General features: G+C 38.9%; 1 protein-coding gene across 6 annotated transcripts in view; it reads right to left on the bottom strand.

Moving 5' to 3' along the window:
• Nucleotides 1-21,795, bottom strand: part of iqub (IQ motif and ubiquitin domain containing) — a 70,308-nt gene that overhangs the window by 7,368 nt on the left and 41,145 nt on the right. For all 6 annotated transcript variants that reach the window (XM_069903382.1, XM_069903380.1, XM_069903379.1 and 3 more), the window contains 8 exons: nt 20,101-20,232; nt 19,477-19,611; nt 15,354-15,521; nt 13,917-14,089; nt 12,553-12,708; nt 7,707-7,917; nt 6,802-6,977; nt 1,863-2,033 (listed from right to left, as the gene is read on the bottom strand). In XM_069903382.1, coding sequence (XP_069759483.1) covers nt 1,863-2,033; nt 6,802-6,977; nt 7,707-7,917; nt 12,553-12,708; nt 13,917-14,089; nt 15,354-15,521; nt 19,477-19,611; nt 20,101-20,232 — 1,322 coding nt within the window. The remainder of the gene's footprint in view (nt 1-1,862; nt 2,034-6,801; nt 6,978-7,706; nt 7,918-12,552; nt 12,709-13,916; nt 14,090-15,353; nt 15,522-19,476; nt 19,612-20,100; nt 20,233-21,795) is intronic.

Genomic DNA, 21,795 nt, shown 5'->3' with positions numbered 1-21,795 from the left:
TCTAGTGGTGCTAAGAGACACTTTCTCTGAATACCATTAAGATGATGCTCATTGACTTCAGAAGAAGGGGTAAAGTCGACATCCTGTCCACATTAATGGCACTGAAGCCAAAAGACTAGATAGCTTCACTTTCTGAGGAATAAACATCTCCAATTACCTGTCCTGGGATAAACAGATTGACCCAACGGTCAAGGTTGTGCACGAACACCTCTACTTTCTTCAAAGAAAAATGACCCCTTGACCCTCAACAACTTCTACAGAATCCAACAATGGAAAGCACACTCGCTGGATGCAGCAGAACATGGTATGGCCACTACCCTGCTTGAGATTAAAAGACACTTCCGAAGGTAGTGAATACAGCTCAGAACATAACACCAACTTCCCTCCCATCCATGGACTCCCATTTCTCACTGCACAGGAAAGGCAGTTAACATACTGAAAAACCTACCACACCCCGGACACAGTCTCTTCTTCCTCATCCCATCAAGGTAAAGGCTTTTAAGTGTGTGAATGCACACACCAACTGCCTTAAAGACAGTTTCTTCCCCGCAGCCAGTAGTTTTCTGAAGGAACCCCTTAATAGTGCTGCCCTTGCTTTATGGTAATTGACTCTATTTTTAATTGCAATCCTATACTTTAACTGTGCTCTTCACATTGCTGTAAGTATGTTTGAGGTAACCTGTCTGCTTGCAAAAGAACTAAATATTACTCGGTATTTTGTGACAAATAAACAAACTTGAAACTTAAAGCTGGTTCATGGTCAGCAATTAAGAAGTGCCTAGATGAACCCTTGAATCACTTGGGTATAGAGAACTATAGAGCAAGTACTGGGTGATAGGTTAGTACTGAAGAATGTCCACTGATTGGCATAGACATTTGGGCCTAATATCCTGTTTTCATGCTGTATAATTCAATGATTCTATGAATAGATACACGGCTCTGATTGACACATTCTTGCTCCTATTTCTTTTGTTTTCATCATCATCGATGAACCGCAAGTCATGCGTGATAAAAAATAAGCAACTTCTGAAAAGTTCATGAACTGGATTGATAAAGGAGGTACAAGGTATGTATATTTTTTAAAAAGTCAATAGATAACTCACAAAAATGTCATTATTAAAAATATATACTGCAGTTGTCTGGTCTGAGATCATTTTAAAAAGATGTGTCCCCATGGTCAGCTTTGACCCACTTTTATTTTAATTTATTTAATTTGTATTTGTGTAAAACATCTTTTAATTTGCTTGTGTCAAAAAAGCAGGGAAGATGGCAATCAACAAAAAGACATCAAATATTTTGTGACTCCAATAGTGTACGAAACAACAATGAAAATGCACTTTGGCTGTGCCAGGTAGAATATATTTAGAAGGAAAACCAGTAGAAGAACAGGCAGATTTAAGTATATAAGTTCTTAGAAAATAAATTTATTTGAAAAGTGGATTGTAATATCAATGCTGATCAATTGAAATTAAGGGGATCCTTGGGAAGAATTCCTCTATCATCTGTAGTCCAATTACTGATCATAATTTCCCCCCCCCCCCCCCCCCACCAAAGAACAAGGCAGTAATACAGGTAGGACCTTGGGAGCTATGCAGCCACAGAAACCCAATAGGCAACTGCAAGGCTGAGACTGGGTTGGACAAAACTTGATAGTGTTCCTGTCTGTCCAAAAATTAATTTCTTATAAGCAATAGCTGGCTGGGAAGAAGGGGAAAAGGGTTTTGTTTTTATGGAGCAAATAGGTTTGAAGGAGGCATTAGCAATTTAGGCATTAATGTACCGAGAACTTAAGCATTTCGGTGTGTTTTTACTACAATCACAGCATCTGCAGACTTTTGCATTTCACTTAAACACTTTCATACCTTGACTGTGTGTTTTAATGTTAACAAAGCATCCAGTCTCTCATCTGTGGTCAGGTATTTCATATTAATACTGTTGTAAATATCACGCAGCTCTCTGGCCCGAATAGTATACTGTGTATCCATTTCAGTGACTCTCCCATCGAATGCTTTCCATCTAATGGGGTCTGCACACTACAATAATTAAAATGCAAGTTATTTCCGTTGCTGAAACTCAAAAAAAACCAAAAATATACAAATACACCTATAAATAGAATTTCACCATTGTAAAGAGTCCATTTGGTGACACCCAGTGGTCATTAAAATGCATGCAATTACATTGGAATGAACTGAAGCTTGCCAAGACTTCAGCTGTTACACATGGAACTGCGGCCATCGTTTCATCCATTAGGTAGTGGTGATGATGAAGAGGTCACTGCAGCCCTGTGAGGTACTGAGATCAATGATAGAATTGTGAAGTGGTAGTTCGATATGAGGTGGCGGGGAGGGGGGAGGGTTGCACTCATCATAAGGGAATCACAAAATCGGGTGAGATTTCAGAGAATGATGGTTCAAATAACCATTTTGGCTTCCTTTCAAGACCTGGAAATTTCAGCTGCATCAAAAACTGGGGACTACATTTGTTTGGTGTTCAAAGTTCAAATATAATGTCACATCCAACCATGAGATTCTTTTTCCCGAGGGGCAGGCAGAATTTCTGATTACTGGTAACTGTAAACTGGACTCAAGAAGAAGCAAATGTATACAAACAGAAGTGAAAATACAGAAAATAAATCTTCATTCATTTAAAAGTGAGCAAAGTAAGTCCTTAAATGAGTCTCCGAATTAGTCTATTGCTCAGGAGTCTGATGGTTGAGGGGGTAGCAGCTATTCCTGAATGCAGAGGTACAAGTCTTGATGGCAGCAGTGAGAACAGAGTACGTCCTGGGCAGTGTAGATCCTTGATAATTGCTGCTGCTCTCTGACAGCAGAGTTCTGTGTGTATGTTTATGGTGGTGGGGAGAGTTTTGCCTGTGATGTTCTGGCCTGTGACCACTACCTTTTGCAAGGCTTTCAGGTCAGAGATATTGGTGCCTCCATACCAGGCCATGATGCAGCAGGCCAGCACACTTTTTACTCTACATTGGCAGAAGTCTCCCAAGGTTTCAGGTGACATACAGAACTTTCACAAATGCCTGAGAAAGTAGAGGTCCAAACGTGCTTTCTTCAAGATGGCATTAGTATGATGAGTCCAGGAAGGTCCACTGAGATGGTGTTTCCCAGGAATTTAAATGTGCTCACCCTCTCCATCTCTGATCCCCCAATGACCACTGGGTCATTCACCTCTAGTTTTCCTTTCCCAAAGTCTACAATCAGCTCCTTGTTCTTGGCAAGATTAAGTGTGAAGTTGCATCTCCTTCCTGGATGCTGCCTCGTCGCATCTTTTACACAGCTTACTACAGTAGAATCAACAGCAAATTTGTATATGGTGTTGTTGTCGTATTGAGTCACCCAGTCACAGGTGTAGAGCGAGTAGGACATGGGATAAAGAACACAACCCAGTGGTTCTCCGGTGCTGACGGAAATTATGTTCTTGCTAACTTGCACTAATTAAGGTCTGGAGGTGAAGAAATCCAGGATGTAATTGCACAATGGGGTAATGGAGTTTGCTGAGGAGTTTTGAGGAAATGGATGGCGCTGAATGCCAAACTGTAAACAATAAAGAGCATCCTGATATACTGTATACACCTTTGCTGTCAGGTATTGTAAGGATTTGTGTAGAGCCAGTCAGATGGCATCTGCTATAAATCTATTGCTGTGGTAAACAAAATGGAATGGATCCATAATCGCTGCTCTGACAGGAACAGCTGATGTGCTTCAACACTGACTTCTCAAATCTGTGGATGTGTTACTGTTTGATAGTTATTTTTGGGGCATTGGTACATTTGCAACAGGTGAGTACCCTGCCCTGTCAGAGTGAGATGTTGAAGTTATCTGTGAATACACGGGCCAGTGGTTGGCACAGGTTTTCAGTACTTGGCTGGTACACCATCTGAACTGAATGCTTACCTTGGATTTATTCTCCTGAAGGTAGCCCGCATCGTAGTTGGATGCTGACAGTAGAGAGTCATCAGGGGTCATGGGTGTTAATGTGAAAATAATCCCAGCAATGGGAAGACCAAGTTGTTGCTAGAGTAACAATCATCATTTATTCCAGAGATAGCATGGTCAATATTTGTTTGCAATAATCCAAAAGAAGCATACTAAAAATAATAGTTATTCCTTGCTTCCTTGGCGCAGAACTTTAATCACTCACAAGCATGACTTGCAGCTAGAAATCCTGATATTGATTTTCTAAGCACTCATGTTTAATAAACTGTTGAAACATGGATATTCAGTATTATTTCAATGCAATAATTTTTGCTGGAAAGGGGACTATCTTCTCAACCCCATCTATATGGGGTTAGCTCATAAGAATTTGTGTAATATTTGGCTTGATGTAAAATTATAGAGCTTTATATATCCTTTGACATATTTTGTGAAAATGTGATTGCTTTCAAAATTATTTTGTGTATAAAGATGAAGTAAAATTGTCCTATAACTAGCATCCAATCTTACTTCAAATTGGGAAGAATTGTGCAACTTGTTCAGTAATTTCAAACTAGATAAGATGTGACACTCAAAACCAGAGAATGTGTTGCGGGAAATTTAGAAGTAATTATAGAATAAACAGTGCCTGAAGGTGAAAATGCAGAAAAATTTGCAGGCCCTGTACTGGGAAGCCAATGAGAAAAAAATTGGCCTGCCCCTCCCTGAGAAATGCCAGCAGTTCCATGTCATAAATCTTACATTTCCTGAGAGGTCTTTGGCTTTGTCCTTCCAAATGCTTACATAATAGTCTCCTTGTGGAATGCTGAGGCTAAATAACAGAGCCCTGAAATTTCAGCAGCTACTCTGGGAAATCTATCCATTGAATCAAAAATGATCCATTCTTTTCCATGAAAAAGAATGGCAGTGAAGGGGCAAGGTTACAGATAGTTCACTTTTTTTCTACTTAAAGTTAATTTACCAGGTGTTTTGCGAATTGGTGTTTGTTTTTTAAATGCACATTACTGTATATACATGCTGTTGTTGAAACAACTCCCCCCCCCCCCCCATTTTTGATCCCAGCCACTCACCCACCAGAGCTTCCGATGCCCCGAGGGAGAACTCTCACCTAGACCCTGGCTACCTGCCCATCTGAGCTTCTGACACCCTGAACACGAACTTGCCATCTAATCCCGGCTGCTCACCCACCCATCTGAGCTCTTGACGTTCCAAACATGGACAACACCCAGTCCCGGCCACCCACCCGTGCTCCCAACACCTCGAATGACACAGGCATTTATCACGGTCACAAGTAGTATGCGTGTAATCAACTCCCTAAATTTTACCCTAAAGCTCACAATATTCAACTATTTCATGCAATATATACAGTACTTTATTAAAACTGTGACAGATTATGTTATATTTTATATTATGTATAGATATGCTTTTGGAAGATGAATTGTGGGGTTTGTTTTAGTGTATGTCACAAACAAACACAAACATTTCACAACACAAATCTCATTTAAAATGTCCGTGCTTCCAGTGACTTCGTAAAGACAATGGAAACTGCCTTGCTGAAGGACTTTACAAGTAGGTGTTAATTGGACATGCTGTGGAGTAATGGATTATTGATTTGGAAAGCAACGGATGAATGGACTCAGAAGATTGGGTCTGGTGCCACAATCTGTCTGAAGGCAGTTTGCTTTTCTAGGAAGGCCATGTGGTTTTGCAAGCAGTCTGAGTCAAACAGGTTTTTTTCTCGAAGTGTGACAGAGAGAGAAAGAGAGAGAGAACTGGTTTTTGTGGCATGGCAAGCTGGCAGCTTGTTTGAAACCCCATTTTGAAGATGGGTTCTGAGTTCAACCTGTTCAAAGCCCTTGTGGTCCATACAAGTGGAGATGGCTGGCTGTTCATGTTTCACTTGAGATAAGGGAAACAGAAAAGGAACTCTGTGATGACCTGAAAGAAAGAGATTATCATCTGGAAAAGCCTGATGAGGTGCAAGTTTCTTTGGCAATACACTGAAGTGGCAGATCGGAAGGAATCAGTTTGTGTGCCCAACAAGCAACAAATCTCTCTCTGAAAACCGACAAGAACCTACCTGAGCAGTCACTATTTACCTTTCAAGCACCAAAGCCTGATGAAGATTCATAAATGTTAAATTCTGTGCACAGTATATGAATTGCCTGATACCAGGGAACTTGGAGGAGTGAGAATGGACTGTAAATCAAAGAACTTTTCTGAACTTATGCACACATTACATACATGTGCACTTAGAATGAGAAGGGGGGTTATGTTAATAGTAATAAGTTAAAGTTTGATCCTGTTTTTATGTTTAAAGAAAAGTAACCATTTGTTTTGGTGAAATCTATTGCTGCTGTGTTTTGGGGTCCTCTAGGCCCATGACAAAACAAATAACAGAGAAATGTTTAAAATTTCAAATTGTTTGGTACTTTAAAGAGCTAGGGGAGCCTGGGGCAAGGCTCAACCAGCTATCAATGCATTTCAATGCATTGATGCATTGGACAAAGCCTTATCAACCCATTCAGACTTTGGGGGTTTGTGGTCTAGAAGTTCTGGGTGTATGCTGCCTTGGTGGGTATGAGAGCACCAAGCCTTTCCACAGCCAGAAAATTCCAGGTCAGAGTTTTTTCATTGTTTTGTTGTGAGTTTTAGTAGTATTAGACTCATTAGTGTAATTATTTTGATTCATCAACCTACAATAAACTCTAAATTGAAACTCCTACAAAAATGCACATTCTCAAAGCATCATCCACTGAGTTGACTTTTTAATCCAGTTAGCCAAATTTCTCATATCTCTGCAAATGCAATTTTGCACAATTATTTTAGCACTAAAATATATTATTTCATTGACCTTGTTCAAAAGATTCTGAATCAACTTTGGTCCAGTTTCCTTAGCAGCATCAATTCTGTGCCGACCAATAGATGCAATGAGCTTTGCTTCTTGTTCCAGGAGAGTGTAAAGAGCTGCCTTTCGCTCTGGTCCAGTTAGAGTATGGTTTATGTTGCTCAGCTCCTCCTGCTTCCATTCTAAATATTCATGGTAGGAAGAAAAGATCATTATTTATTTTAATTGAAACTTAGCATGTTTCTCCTACTAGCACCAGGAATTATTGTTCAAATAAAAAAAGTATTGTACTCTGTATTTCAAAATATAGGACAACACTCCGAAACTTTAAAATTTCACCTTAAAAATCGGCATCATCCCATACGTCAGGTCTAAAATCCATGCCACGACAGCAGTCTCAACACCGCCGCCATCTTCCCACCGGCTCTAATACAATCTTGTGCATTCCCTGAGAGTTATTCGACAAGTCTCAGCACTCCTCTGAAGGGTCCGTGACCCCAGTCCGACTGCTGTCAGCTCTGTACAGGCTTTAAACGGCCTGTTACAGGAGCCAACAGTGGTTTATTTTAAAATATTCAAATAAAATTTAAACCTTTAAATGATCATGTTATTAAAATATTGTTATTGGCTTTTAACAGCATTCACTGGTTCCAGATTTGGGTTTGTCTTATACAAAAAGTATTGCTCAAAACTAACATTTTAGGTGGAAATTCTGGGGTCATCCTCTACACACGTCTGCCTATATGATGGCATATACGGTTTTTGATGGCATTCTTGCTTGAAAATAAAATGTCATCAGAACCTTTAACTGAATATGAAGTTCCCACCCAACTGGAGAAAATTCCCATTTTAAGCATTTATTACACAAATACCAGAAGTGAAAAAAATTCAAGGAAAAGCTGCTGTGATACCTTCCAGTGCATGAAAGAGTATGTCAAAATCTTCTTTTATCTTTGGATTCATTCTCCTTTCATATTGTTTACTAATATAATCAGATTTTTCTTTTTTAAATTTCAGTTCTTGCTCTTGCTCCCATTGGAGCCTTTTATTCCTTTGCATTCTCAGTTGTTGAACATAATTCCTAGCAGACCACTGTCTAAAGTAGGTCTGTATCACAATTACCTGAAATATGAAAAACAGATATTGTAGCTAAATGCCAAAACAAAGTCACAAGGCAGCAGTTGTTTTCCATTAATGTTGATATTTTTGCAAAATAAGAATTTGTGAATAGTTGATTTTTTTTGTTCATTGACCTTATCGGTTACCACAATTATGTTATGATAAAATTATAATGTGGCGGCTCACCACTAGGCAGGCGAACCGGCCCCACTTGTAAGCCACGTGGCGGGGCAGCCAGCCAAAATGGTGCCATCAGGTGTTTTCCCTTCCTCCTAGCACAGGGCTCAGAGTGTCGTCAACGCCCTCCAGCATGGTTCTCAGCTAGGTCCCAGCAGCCTGCAATAAACTAGTCTGCTCACTGAGCTCAACCGTCTGGTTGTGTGTGCTATTGCAGGAGCAGAGTAGCTGCCACTACAATAGAATATTTTCACAAAATGAACTTTCTTATGTACACATGATAATAAACAAATTTGATAGATGGACAATTAAAAATTATCTTAAGCTTTACACATTTTAATACAATTCCAAGAAAATTTGATAATTTTGGAGAGAAACATTTTAAGCAATAATTTTTACAATCGATCTAATGTATATTTCAAATTTTACATAATAGCACATAATTTTATTTCTCTTTCAGAACATTCAAATACATATTTACAACAGAATGAACCCCAACCCATTAAAGTGGTGCTTTACAATTAATGTTCTCATTATCCATTGTAAGGGACACAGAAGCTTTTGATAAAGTACTGGCCACAGAACTGAAAGATTACACTCATCGGGAAAGGTTGAATAGGTTGGGACTTCATTTTTCCAAACAGGCGAGGAGGGAGCTTCAAGGATTTTAAAATTATGAATGGGTCAACCCAGGTCAATGTAAAGAGAATGTGTCCTTTTGATGCTTTATAATATTAGAAATGCGGTCTTTAGAAGACCGCAGAGCCCACCTCACTGACAAAAGGCAAAGGAGGAAAAACCCAACACCCAACCCCAACCAACCAATTTTCCCTTGCAACCGCTGCAATCGTGTCTGCCTGTCCCGCATCGGACTGGTCAGCCACAAACGAGCCTGCAGCTGACGTGGACTTTTTACCCCCTCCATAAATCTTCGTCCGCGAAGCCAAGCCAAAGAAAGAAAGAAGAATATTAGAAATAAGATAGATACCAAGAAATCAATTTGAAAGAAGACATTTCTTTACAAAATGAATGGTTTGAATGTGAATAATGGCATCCACAATTAAACCAGCAAGTAAATCAGGAAATAAAAAGGGAGAAAAAAAAAATGACTGGCCAGAGGTGAATCAAGCACAATGGTGATGATTTTACACTGGGACAGAATTAGGGTTATGTTAAACCCAAGATGAACCCTGCTTAAGATGCACTGTGAATATTTCCAAAAGGGCAGCACTCTTTTTTAGATATTATAAAATTAGACATTTTATTCATTCTAAATTTTTGGAATTTTCTGGATCTGAATCTCAGATCAGGGGTGTCAAACTCAAATTCACAGAGGGCCAAAATTAAAAACTTGGACTAAGTCGTGGGCCAAACTAAATATTTATTGAAAATTTTCAACAACATCTGCATGTTTTCTGTTCTTTCAACATATGTAATGTTAAACTTTTTCTTATTAAAATAAATGTTTAATAATAGTTTTGGTTAAACTCTTTCCAGAAGAAGCATTAACAAATGAGAAATAAAATATTCAATAAATAATATTTCTCTATAGCCTTTAAGCTCCTTTTAAATGTTTTTTTTTCACAAGCCAACAAGTCAAAAAATAACAACTTGCTTCAATGACAAACAGGTTTGTCTTTTAAAATGATGAACATTTCGTCTGCCTCCCACCTGTCTTGAAAGGTCCTGTTTTCTGTCTTTCGTTTGGCCATTTTCCGTAAGGGGTTTATTACATGTGAGTTGGGCGACAGGTCGCAGATGCTAATAAAAGTAAAAAGAGGAGGTGGGGGCGATTAACGGGCTGATGGGCCGGCGCCAACGCATTTGCAAAGCGTTGTCACAAGGTGGTTACCACAGAATAGGACAAGAAGGATAATAGAAATAGCAAATAAACATTTTATTTCTGGGATTTGTAGTATTAGCTGGGATTTGTAGTATTAGCTGTGCATGTGCTATACTGGCGTGGCGGCCAGCGGGCCAGCTCTAATACATATTTGATATGATCTTGCGGGCCAAATATAATTATATCAAGGGCCAAATTTGGCCCGCAGGCCTGAGTTTGACATGTGTGTCATAGATGAACTTTATTGAACTACAATTTGTACATAAAAGCTATAATATCTACCTTATAATTATAAAATATTGAATTTTAAAACAGTCGCTTTAATTAGGATCAAAACTGAATGGGAGAATGATCTTAATATGTCTATTTCAAAAGAAGATTGGATTTCAATTTTGGCTCTTATCCATGATCCATCTCTGTGCACTAGGCCCCAGTTTGATTCCATTTAAAGTGGTGCATAGAGTACACTTTTCTAAAGTTAAGCTCGCTTAAATCTACCCAGATATCAACTCATTTTGTGTGAGAGGTGTAAAAGATTTGAAACCGCTTTGATACATGTTTTGGTTTTGTCCCAATTTAGCAGAATATTGGACAGCTATTTTTCAGAACATTTTTGGCCATTTTTGAAAGAGGACTTTCCACCCACCCATAGACAATGGTAAATGGATATTATGTCCTTTCTAAGTTTGGGTAAAAAAAAAATCAGACATAATGTTAAGAAGATTAAGATTTCTTTTAATAAGACTTGGGCTTCATTTATAGCTTACTTTCATAATTGGAATGATCAAGGTGGGGGAAGCAGTAAATGAGCATGTTTGTTGGATTTCCGAAGGCTGTTGCTCGATTTCAAGTCTAGTTGGTGGATGGGATTAGATCTTTATAATCAACCTCTTTCTTTTCTTTTTCCTTTCTTTTTCTTTTTTTATTATTCACTATATGTTTAGATTGGAATATGAGTCCACGTATTATTATTTCTAAATTATATGATACCAATCCAAATGTATATCATATTTATATGGACTTATAATATATCTTTCTTTCTTTGCTCTTTGGCTTGGCTTCGCAGACGAATATTTATGGAGGGGTAAATGTCCACGTCAGCTGCAGGCTCGTTTGTGGCTGACAAGTCCGATGTGGGACAGGCAGACACGGTTGCAGCGGAAAATTGGTTGGTTGGGGTTGGGTGTTGGGTTTTTCCTCCTTTGCCTTTTGTCAGTGAGGTGGGCTCTGCGGTCTTCTTCAAAGGAGGTTGCTGCCCGCTCAACTGTGAGGCGCCAAGATGCACGGTTTGAGGCGATATCAGCCCACTGGCGGTGGTCAATGTGGCAGGCACCAAGAGATTTCTTTAGGCAGTCCTTGTACCTCTTCTTTGGTGCACCTCTGTCACCGTGGCCAGTGGAGAGCTCACCATATAACACGATCTTGGGAAGGCGATGGTCCTCCATTCTGGAGACGTGACCTACCCTGCGCAGTTGGATCTTCAGCATCGTGGATTCGATGCTGTCGGCCTCTGCCATCTCGAGTACTTCGATGTTAGGGATGAAGTCGCTCCAATGAATGTTGAGGATGGAGCGGAGACAACGCTGGTGGAAGAGTTCTAGGAGCCGTAGGTGATGCCGGTAGAGGACCCATGATTCGGAGCCGAACAGGAGTGTGGGTATGACCATGGCTCTGTATACGCTAATCTTTGTGAGGTTTTTCAGTTGGTTGTTTTTCCAGACTCTTTTGTGTAGTCTTCCAAAGGTGCTATTTGCCTTGGCGAGTCTGTTGTCTATCTCGTTGTCAATCCTTTAATCCGATGAAATGGTGCAGCCGAGATAGGTAAACTGATTAACCGTTTTGAGTTTTATGTGCCCGATGGAGATGTGGGGGGGCTGGTAGTTATGGTGGGGAGCTGGCTGATGGAGGACCTCAGTTTTCTTCAGGCTGACTTCCAGGCCAAACATTTTGGGAGTTTCTGCAAAACAGGACGTCAAGCGCTGAAGAGCTGGCTCTGAATGGGCAACTAAAGCGGCATCGTCTGCAAAGAGTAGTTCACGGACAAGTTACTCTTGTGTCTTGGTGTGAGCTTGCAGGCGCCTCAGATTGAAGAGACTGCCAACCGTGCGGTACCGGATGTAAACAGCGTCTTCATTGTTGAGGTCTTTCATGGCTTGGTTCAGATATGATAAAACTCAATAAAAGTAATTTTAAAAGAAACAGAAGGACAGCAGTTTACTGGAAAAGGTGCAAAAACAATTTAACACAATGATACCAGAATTTCACATTGCTATGATTTAAGAAAAATGGAAAGAGCAGCAACCCTTCTTCTAGAAAAATAAAGACAAAGAGGTGAAATAATGGATAGCTTCAAGATAATGAAAGAGGTGGTGTAGACATAAAAAATGATTCTACTCTCAGTGGAACTTGGGTAAAAAATACAAGTCAGAGTTGCTAAACCATAAAATCCTTTTATTATGCAAATATTACAAACAAGTGTATTTTGTACAAATAAATTAAAATGACATTTGACTCAACATCCATAGGACAAGCAAGTCAGAACTACACAGGCATATTACTGGTTTGACAATCATATGTCCTGTTCACAAAGTAATTTAAAGTAAAACCAGTATACTTACCGCATTCAACCTACAAGCATGATATTCTTCAGCAGTGAAATACTGTCCTGGGGTAAGCAACTTATCTGTGATATTGGACACATAACAGCCAATTTTGGTCATCTGTGTTGAGGTGTCACTTGTTGTTTGTTGATACCGATTTTTTTCAGAAATTGTCTACAGAAATATGTGAGTTAATTAAATTTTCCAAAAATGGTAACATTTGTTTAAGTAAAATTTAGTGGAGATGGAACAAACATTAGAAAAACTGTTTTTAATATTTATAATAATTTGTTTTTAATCGTTTACTGTACTTGTAATTGTAGTCCATGGCCTTAAGGGCCATGGTCTGCTAAGAGTGTTAAACATCTAGCCAAAAGAACACCAAATTTGCAGTGCTATTTCCTTTCAGTTCTCCTGCAGGAAGTTGGTTCATTGGCCTTGGATGAAAATAACATTAAAACTGAATATTAAATTACTATGTAATAAGATTACTAACGAGGGAGGTTTGGAGTTGTATTCACCAATAAAGGTGTTGAGCAAACCACATGTGTGGCTCGAGTGACATCTAAATTTAAACCTTAAATTTAGACATTCAGCATGGTAACAGGCCATTTTGGCCCAGGTGTCCATGCTGCCCAATTTACATCCAATTAACACACCAGTGGCACCTGGGAAAACCCACACAGACACAGGGAGAACATACAAACCCCTTACACACAGCGCAGGATTCCAACCCAGGTTCCGATCACTGGCGCTGTAAAGGCCTTGCCCTAACTGCTATGCCAACCGTGCCGCCCATTAGTTATATCTCCTATTTCTAACTCCAGACTAGTAGATATTTCTAACTCCAACTCTAATTTGGTTTACTTTCAAGAAATAAGACAAAATAAAAGCTTCCCACACTTTAAATACTTCTGGTTTGTCAGTTATTAATCAGGGATATGCGTGTTTACTTGTATAGAAATGAATTATTAATTGTCAATTTTATATTTATGTTATATGTTAAACTCAATAAAAATATATTTTTTTAAAAGTTAGTAATCAGGGATGGACAATAAATGTTAGTCATGCCAGATATGCCAAGATGCTGAAAATAAGTTAAAATAATAGAGCACATTATCTTCTTAACATTTTATTAGTTGGAATGTTTCAAATATTACTGCATTATGTCCAGGGAAAGGAAATTTAACAATAATGTCCCGCCATTGGCCAATTTACTGTTTCTGCAACTATTCCTAACAGATGTGGTGAAATTGATAGTGAAAGTGCAATTGCTTAAAATAGTTTGATATAAAGTTGAAATGTTGCAAAATTTTTATATGTACTAATAACATCATACAAGAGAATATCAGTTAAAGATTTATTCATGTATTCTACTCTACCTGTGTCTCACGGCAGAATCTCTCCACACAACTATAACTTCTTTTTGATGGGGTTTGTGTTCCTGCATGATGGAATTCTGTTCCTGTACATTTATGTTTATAGCCGCCCAAATAGGGTTTGTGATATGCAGGTCTCTCAATTTCCACCACCACAGAGCAACAAGTCTTGTCATCTACAAGAAATTAGTGTTTGCTAAAAAATATTTTCAGTTCATTTATTTTTTTGTAGGAGCAAAGATTAGAAATAAAGACAAAAAATACTGGACATTCTAAATAGGTCCATCAGCATCTGTGATGAGATAAACAAAGTTGTTTTTCAGGTTGTTTTAAATTAATCTTTGCATTCATTTGATTTGCCATAATAATTTAATTACATTTGTACATTGTACATATAAATAAAATTATAAATGTCAAGCTAACTATTATAAATGCAATAATAAAGAATGCAATTGTGATCCCAATTAAATTTGTAAAACCCCTTGTAACTCAAGCAGTCTAAGATTTGAGGCAGTAGGTCAATTCAATTTGCTCTCAACTATAATGTACTTCTCAATGAAAATAACTTTAAAGATGCTCACTCTACTATAGGAAATATAATCAAGAAGTTATTCTATTTAAATTTGCATTGTCATCTGACTGTCACACCATCCTCCACTCCACCCCTATATGTGGCACTGTAGCGGGCTGAGTGGGTGCTCAGCGCAGTAATGCGAACCGCCATCGTCAGTGCAGTGCACAGACTTACCTAAGGGCTGGCATGCTAGCGGTACTGAGTGCTGAGAGACAGGACGTTGATCAGCTGGGTCCCCTGCTGAAAGGCACGAGACATTAACAAGTCTCAATTTAAACCTGCTAGTCCCGCAGACCAGCAGCCATCCCTTAACAAGGTCCCACCTTGTCTCGTGGAGCCTGGGACAGGCAGGGAATCAAAGCCGCTTGTAAAGCTTCAATAAACCAGTCCTGAGTTGACTACTCTGGCGTGAGTTTGTATTTCTTTAGTAGCTCTACCTTAGTAGCTGCTACAGCACCATAATATTCAGTATATATTTAATTTCTCTAAAGTAGGTCCAATATTTTGTATCATATCAATTGCAGGTTTGTAATGATTGTGTTTCTCAAAAACATAATGCCCAATATGCTTAAGCAGGAACACGTCGATCATCTGTTAAATGTTGCTTCAGTAATGAATTCTGGTTCATTTTACCCAAAACTAACAAAATTTTTTTAAATGAAAAAAATAAAGAGGAAAAAGGTGTGCTATATGACCTGCAGAGGTTCTCCAGCATTGTGTTTTTATTATAAGATTATTTGTCTTACCTTAAATATACGTCGAATTGCACAGTTCACATTATCACATTTTAAATGAGATGCTCTTAAAAGATCAAAAATAAATTTGTTGAAATGGAAAATATTGATTAGGGTGCAAGTTTTCACTACCTTTCTGAACTTTAACAGTTATCACATCAGATGTGGTGGCTTCCTGCTGTGGTCGGATAGGTTTGATTGGACTCTTTTCAGGATCAGTGGATGCCAGTTCCAGTTGGATAGCACCATGTGGTCTGACTCCTAAATCTACCAATGTTTCAGAATCCTTTGCCATTCTACCTACAATGCAAGAGGAGACTGTTAGCTCATCAGGACTAACATTTTCACTGCAAGTCAAAGGTCCATGTATAATTTTTGATATTACGTTCATTCATTTATTTAATGTAAGTATCATACAGCTAAAACCATAATGCAACTATAAAAAAATCCTAATTTACCTGAACATTAAAAAAAAATAAAAACACTACTTTGGATGCAGGTCCACTTTATTTACAAATAACTTATTGTCAAAATGGTAAAGTTATCCCTGGCAGCACCTGCAGTTTAAAATTGCCATTCTCAGTATTCCCAAGCATACAAACTTCAGCTGAATTCAATTTTTGCATTTTTTAATCAAGCAACAAGAACAGAGTCATGTGTGCTACATCTGGAAGATTCCAATCCCAAAACATCTCTGCCTGGAAGATGGCAGAGCTGAGAGTAGACTTTTATATTCCATCACATCTTTTAACAGCTTCTGTTTTTAATGTTGAGGCATTTATAATGAAAACCAAAGTACGGTAATTACTTTTACAAAAAAGAAAAATAATTAGAAATAAATTAAAAGGTTTGAAATAATTAAAAACATCAAACTAAAGCAAAATTATTTTCAAAATCTTACTGTACCTTTTCTATTGAATCTACAGACCTAGAATCCCCACTGAAGTCAATAGGTTCTTAGATCCTGCACTAGGATGGTATTTGAGAGGTGTTTTCCCAGTGCAATTCATAGGAAACCCAGCAAGAGTAGGGTGTCCTGGAGTAAAGTGGCAACAGATTGACAGCCACTTGATCGCCAACTAGCTCCCCTCCCACATGAAAACCTGTCAGCAAATCTCAGACATGCAGGAATGTAATGGAAGATTCTAACTGTGTTTTTTTTTTAAACTTTGCTTCTACAAGGCTGAGAACCTGTTTGTTTTTTAGAATCAGCAGACATAAGCTAAATTCCACCGAGGGGCCAGAGATGCAGTTATCTGATGAAAGGACATCTGTGTACCAAGAACATTTAATCTTCCTGCTTGTTTTGGTCACAAACTGTCAGAGGCCTAGCCTTGATGCAAAATAAACCATTGTATTCAAAGTGATAAGCTGAAAATTATGTTATTCGATAGAAGCCTAGCATGCTAGCTTGCTCGCTTATATTTCTTGCTGTGCTGGGAATAGGTGCTTGGGTAAGCAGCTTTTGGGTAATATAAGTCATGGTCCCGCTGCTGAAGTTTGAGACTCTCAGAGAGGTGGCAACATCTCTCAGCAAGAAGAAGAACTTCTGGAGTCCAGCCAACGTCCCAGTCAGGGGAGGTGGAGAAGCTGCTACCAGCGCCCTGACAACCTACTACAAGTGTGCAGTCATTGCCTCACTTTGGCAGTTGGGACCAGTCCAGGCGTTGATAAGTATAGTTGGGAAGGGCTTGCATATTGTAGTTTGAAATCAGCTTTTGAATTTGTAATAAACATTTGTATAAACTGAACTGCTCTCGGAGTGTGTGTCTATTTTCTTTCGGTAGCTTAAACACTGTGACCAATCTAAAACGAACAAAATGAGAGGTATAAGTTTACCCAAGACAAGGACATGCACATAATTTTTGAGAATCACTTTACCTGGAGCAGCTGAACCACTAGCAAGATTCAGTTCAAAATTAAGCTCTACAAAGAACTTGATGTTTCCTTGGTATTAAACATTGGGTATTAAGACCGGTGTAGGTGCAGTGCAATTGCTCAGCAAAAGAAGATGTAATGCACTCCTTCCATCCGATAGCCTACAGGTCACCCTTGGGAAAGGTGTAGTACATGTTTAGTCTACTAATCATGGTCACATGAAGCCATGGATTGCAGATGATGGATGGATTTTTTACAAGCAGATTCTACAAATTGGAATTGATGGTTGTAAAACTGAAAACGCTAGGCAAATGAATCTGCTGATCAATGGTCAGGGTTATCCATCCAGTCTGGACACTGCAACTGAAGAAAGCAATGGAAACCACTTCAGTATTTTTCCCTTGTGTAATCATGAACTCAATGTTGACTACAGTCTTAGCTCAAATATGGAGCCATCACCGAAGGAGAATGGGGAAGCAACAACTACAATTTGGAGGGTCAAAAATCATGTCAGATGGAGAGTCATGATCGCCCACGCTATATGGCAAGGCACCTGAATGATGATGATTAAAACAAATATTAATATTTGGAGATGCAAGAGACTGCAGATGCTGGAATTTGGAGCAAAAAACAAACTGCTGGAGAAACTCAGCCAGTCAGACAGTACGTGGATTTGAAGGGATGGGTCAGTAAGTTTGTAGATAACATGAAGGTTAGAAGTACAGTGAAACCCCATTATAATGCAATTGTTGAGGTCCATAAAATCTCATCATAAATCATTCATTTTATAGTTGAAATTAAAACAAAATAATTTTAAGTCAATCAGAAATGGCAATTTCGCTGGCAGGAAAAAAAATAAAGTGTGTGACGCTGAATGTTCTCAGCTTAACTCTGCTTGTTTAAACAAGTTTTGAAATACCAAGAATTACATTAATGGAGAAAACACTTTCAATTCTTCCCCATAGTCGGTCAGAGTAAAAGTGGTAGATTGGTGAACTCAACCCTCGCTAGGTTGAGACACCTCTGTATCGTAATGTTTGGAAGCTCTCTACTATGTGAGGACACACTTACCTGACTCTGCTGGGAGCAGGATGTCAATACTCCTGCCAGGAGCCTGATGCCAGAATCCAATGACTTATCACGTTATATCCGAATTCGTGTTAAATCGGAGCGCATAAAATCAAAGTTTCAGTGAATTGCGGATAGTGTGAAGATTATCATAGGTTATAAGAGGATTAGAGACAGGATGCAGATTTGGGTAGAAAAGTGGTAGGTGGAATTCAATCTGGATAAGTGTGATGCATTGCATTTTGAAAGGTCAAAAGGTGAAATACATGATAAATGGTAGGAACAGAGAGATCTATGGATTCCTAGTCCAAAGATACCTCAAGGTTGCCACAGAGTTGATAGGGTGGTTAAGAATGCACATGTTGTGCTGGCCTTCATTAGTCAGAGGATTAAGCTCATGGTAATATTCCAGTTCTATAAAACTCTGGTTAGACTACATTGGGAGTATTATGTTCAGTTCTGGTTGCCTCATTACGGGGTGAAGAAGTTTTAGAAAGGATACAAAGGAGATTTATCAGGATGTTGCCTGGATTAGAAAACATGTCTTGTAAAGTAAGGTTGGCTGAGGGATGAGAGGTGACTCAATAGAGGAACATCAGATTATGAGAGGCATGGATAGGGTCGACAGTCAGCACCTTCTTCCTAAGACAACAAGAGTAAACCAGAGGGCATCGGTTTAGGAGTAAGTTGAGGTGGACATCAAAAGTAAGTTTTTACACAGAGTATGGTGGGTGCTTGGAATAATGGTGGAGACTGGTACAATAGGGACATTTAAAGGACTCTTCGATTGGCTCAAGGATGTACGAAAAGGGTGTGAGGTAGGGGAAGGATTAGATTGTTGTGCTGTAGATTTATATAGGTCAGCATCACAACATGGGCCGAAGAACATTACAGCACAGTAAAGCTGTCTAAGTTCTATCTGTAGATGGAAAGAGATGGTTGAGACACATATGGGTTGAAGCAGCAAAGACCATCAAGAAACTTATTGCTCAGCCTTCAAGTGACATTGTAATGAGAAAGCATGAATTCAGGGCAATTTAAATAGAGAGGCTATAATTTTTTTAAAAATAGAATCTTATTACAGCAAAGCCCATGAAATTCCTCAACAGATAAGTGCCTGCAAATGATAATTAATAACAGTATTTAGGGACCAGGCAGGAGTAGGATTAGACCAGGTAAGATGATAATAATGCCATCAACAGACAGGCAAAATACATAAAATTCTATGTTATACCACAATTTTATAGTAATTTGGCAAGCAGGCATCATTTTTATGTTATACAAGAGTATGTTATTGATTCAGGCTTACCATCACATGTTATTTGCAACGCCTGTGTGGGTAATTTCAATTGTCGTCCAAATCGTGATTTTAGCTTCCCTACTGTAAGGCAGATGGGGAGTGCCACTGTCATAACATCACCAGAAGGAAGGAGGGCAACTTTAACTGAATTAAAAAGCATTTCAATTAGTTCGTTTTCTCAATTGAATGACAAAATTTTCAATAATGGATATAGTCTTGCACTACTTAAAGGGAAAGACATATCAGCTACTACTTAAAGTTAAACAAAATTAGCATGACTTAAAAGGAAAAAAAATCATCTGGAACTTATCATTAAACAAAATTAGTCCAAGAACACATCTTCCAGAAAAATGCTTTGTGCCAGAATTAAAATAAACTGGAAGGATGTGTTTTGGAATCCAACATTCTTTGTATTTTTAACTACCACAAAAATACCTTGCTGGTGTGTGGAAGAATAGCCAATTTATAAATATCCAGAAGCAATGTGCACATTTCAAACCATGACATATCATACAACTGCCATATATAATGATCAAAATTCTGAAATAAAATTAAAATTCTTCCCATCTCATCAATTAGACCTCACACAATAGCAAAGAATTATTAGAAAATAATTAAATTTTAAAAACTTACCTGTAGCTGTACTACTGGCAATGTCTGGTGATGGGGCCTTTGGTGGAGCCGGATATGACCTTAATACAGATCTCTTTTTTAGGTCTCTATCAGTAGTAATCCCAGGTGCTTGTAAAAACAAACATTCAGCCGCTAAATGGCATGAGGAAGAAAATAAACATGGAGAAAAACATTACATTTCCAATTTACTGATTTCTTTTTGAAAGACATGTTTAGTTGGTTAATTGATCACGAGTGTGAATGGGCAATGGAGGGGCCTATTGCTGTGGTGTATCACTAAATTTAAAAGAATCTTATTAACAAATAACTTCTGATGAGTGATACCTTATCATTAATACTTAGTCATTTACAGAATGAGCAAGATCAGAATCTGTTTCCTATTCTCATCTGTTTCTGAGATGGTACTGGTGAGGTCTATTCTTGAATCATAGCAGTTCTTCCAATGGTGTTGCTGAGTAAGGTATTCCAGGCTTTATATCTGGTGATGTTGGAGGAATGGAAATCTACAGCATTTCCCCATCAAGATGGTGTGTGACTTGTACAGGATCCTGTTGTCACAGATTTAGAAGCTGCTATTAGTCTTGCTCATAATTGCTGAGCATTTTGTAGATTATGTACTCTACAACCACAGTGGGAAGAATGATGAAGGGCTCAAGCCCGAAACACTGGCGATGTATCTTCACCTTTGCTACATAAAGGCACTGTTTGACCTGCTGAGTTTCTCCAGCATTTGTGCATTTTTTCATTTAACCACGGTGTCAACAGCATCCTGGACTTTACCCACTGAGAATTAAATCAGTACTATTAAATTGATTTTTCCATGGCAACTGTGATGAACTGCAGCAGCAGTAAGCAGACACAAACTTGAAGACTGCACAACAGGCTTTATTTGGCTAAAAGTGGGTGTGATGGTGGCTCCCGAGTGACTGGTGATTGACAGCCAGCTGGGTGGAGTTATCCCCCTAGGGGTCGATTCAGATCGGCTGATTGACAGCTGGCCAGGTGTAGTCTGTCCTCCGGTGGTCTTCCTGCAGGTACAGAGATCGCCCCCTGCAGTAGGATAGTGGAATATCACCACAGCACCACATAGGCTGTCTTAAAATAGGGTGTGTTGGAGGCGTGAAAATTAAACAGAAGAAAGTATATTGGGATGGGAAAGGGATCAACTATGCAGTTATGGTATCCACCACTCCTTCCTTCAATGTTATGGAACAACCTGACCAGTCACTACTTCATCAGAACTAAGTCTGGAGCTGAGGGGAAGAATGTTTTAATATGGAGACCTTCCTAAAAGCATGGAACAGGTTAGGCATGCCCTTTGGCAGAGAGGCCCAAGTCATCTTACACAAAGGTAGCACTGGCACCTCACGTCAAACCAAGAAATGTGCAGATGCCTCAATTATGTTCAAGGCTCTGCAAAGACATTTTTTTAAAACATGCTGTCGTGTGGATTGTGGAGGGTCACAATCCACCTGCCAATCAAGATGGGACTCTGCCCAACCATTAATGGACACCTGAGCCTTGACCCCTTTAAATCACTCACTGATGACCATTGGCCCCTTTAAATCACTTACTGATTACCTTGGTCAGACTCTCCAGCATACTGCACTTTAAAAACCTTCCACAAGGCACAGCACAGTCTCCCTGCTCCTTGATCCTTACACACCAGGTTGTGAACTGTGGACATCACTCTAC

The sequence above is a fragment of the Narcine bancroftii genome, chromosome 11, assembly GCF_036971445.1.
Source record: "Narcine bancroftii isolate sNarBan1 chromosome 11, sNarBan1.hap1, whole genome shotgun sequence".
NCBI lineage: Eukaryota > Metazoa > Chordata > Chondrichthyes > Torpediniformes > Narcinidae > Narcine > Narcine bancroftii.
This window is presented reverse-complemented; position numbering and strand designations above follow the sequence as displayed.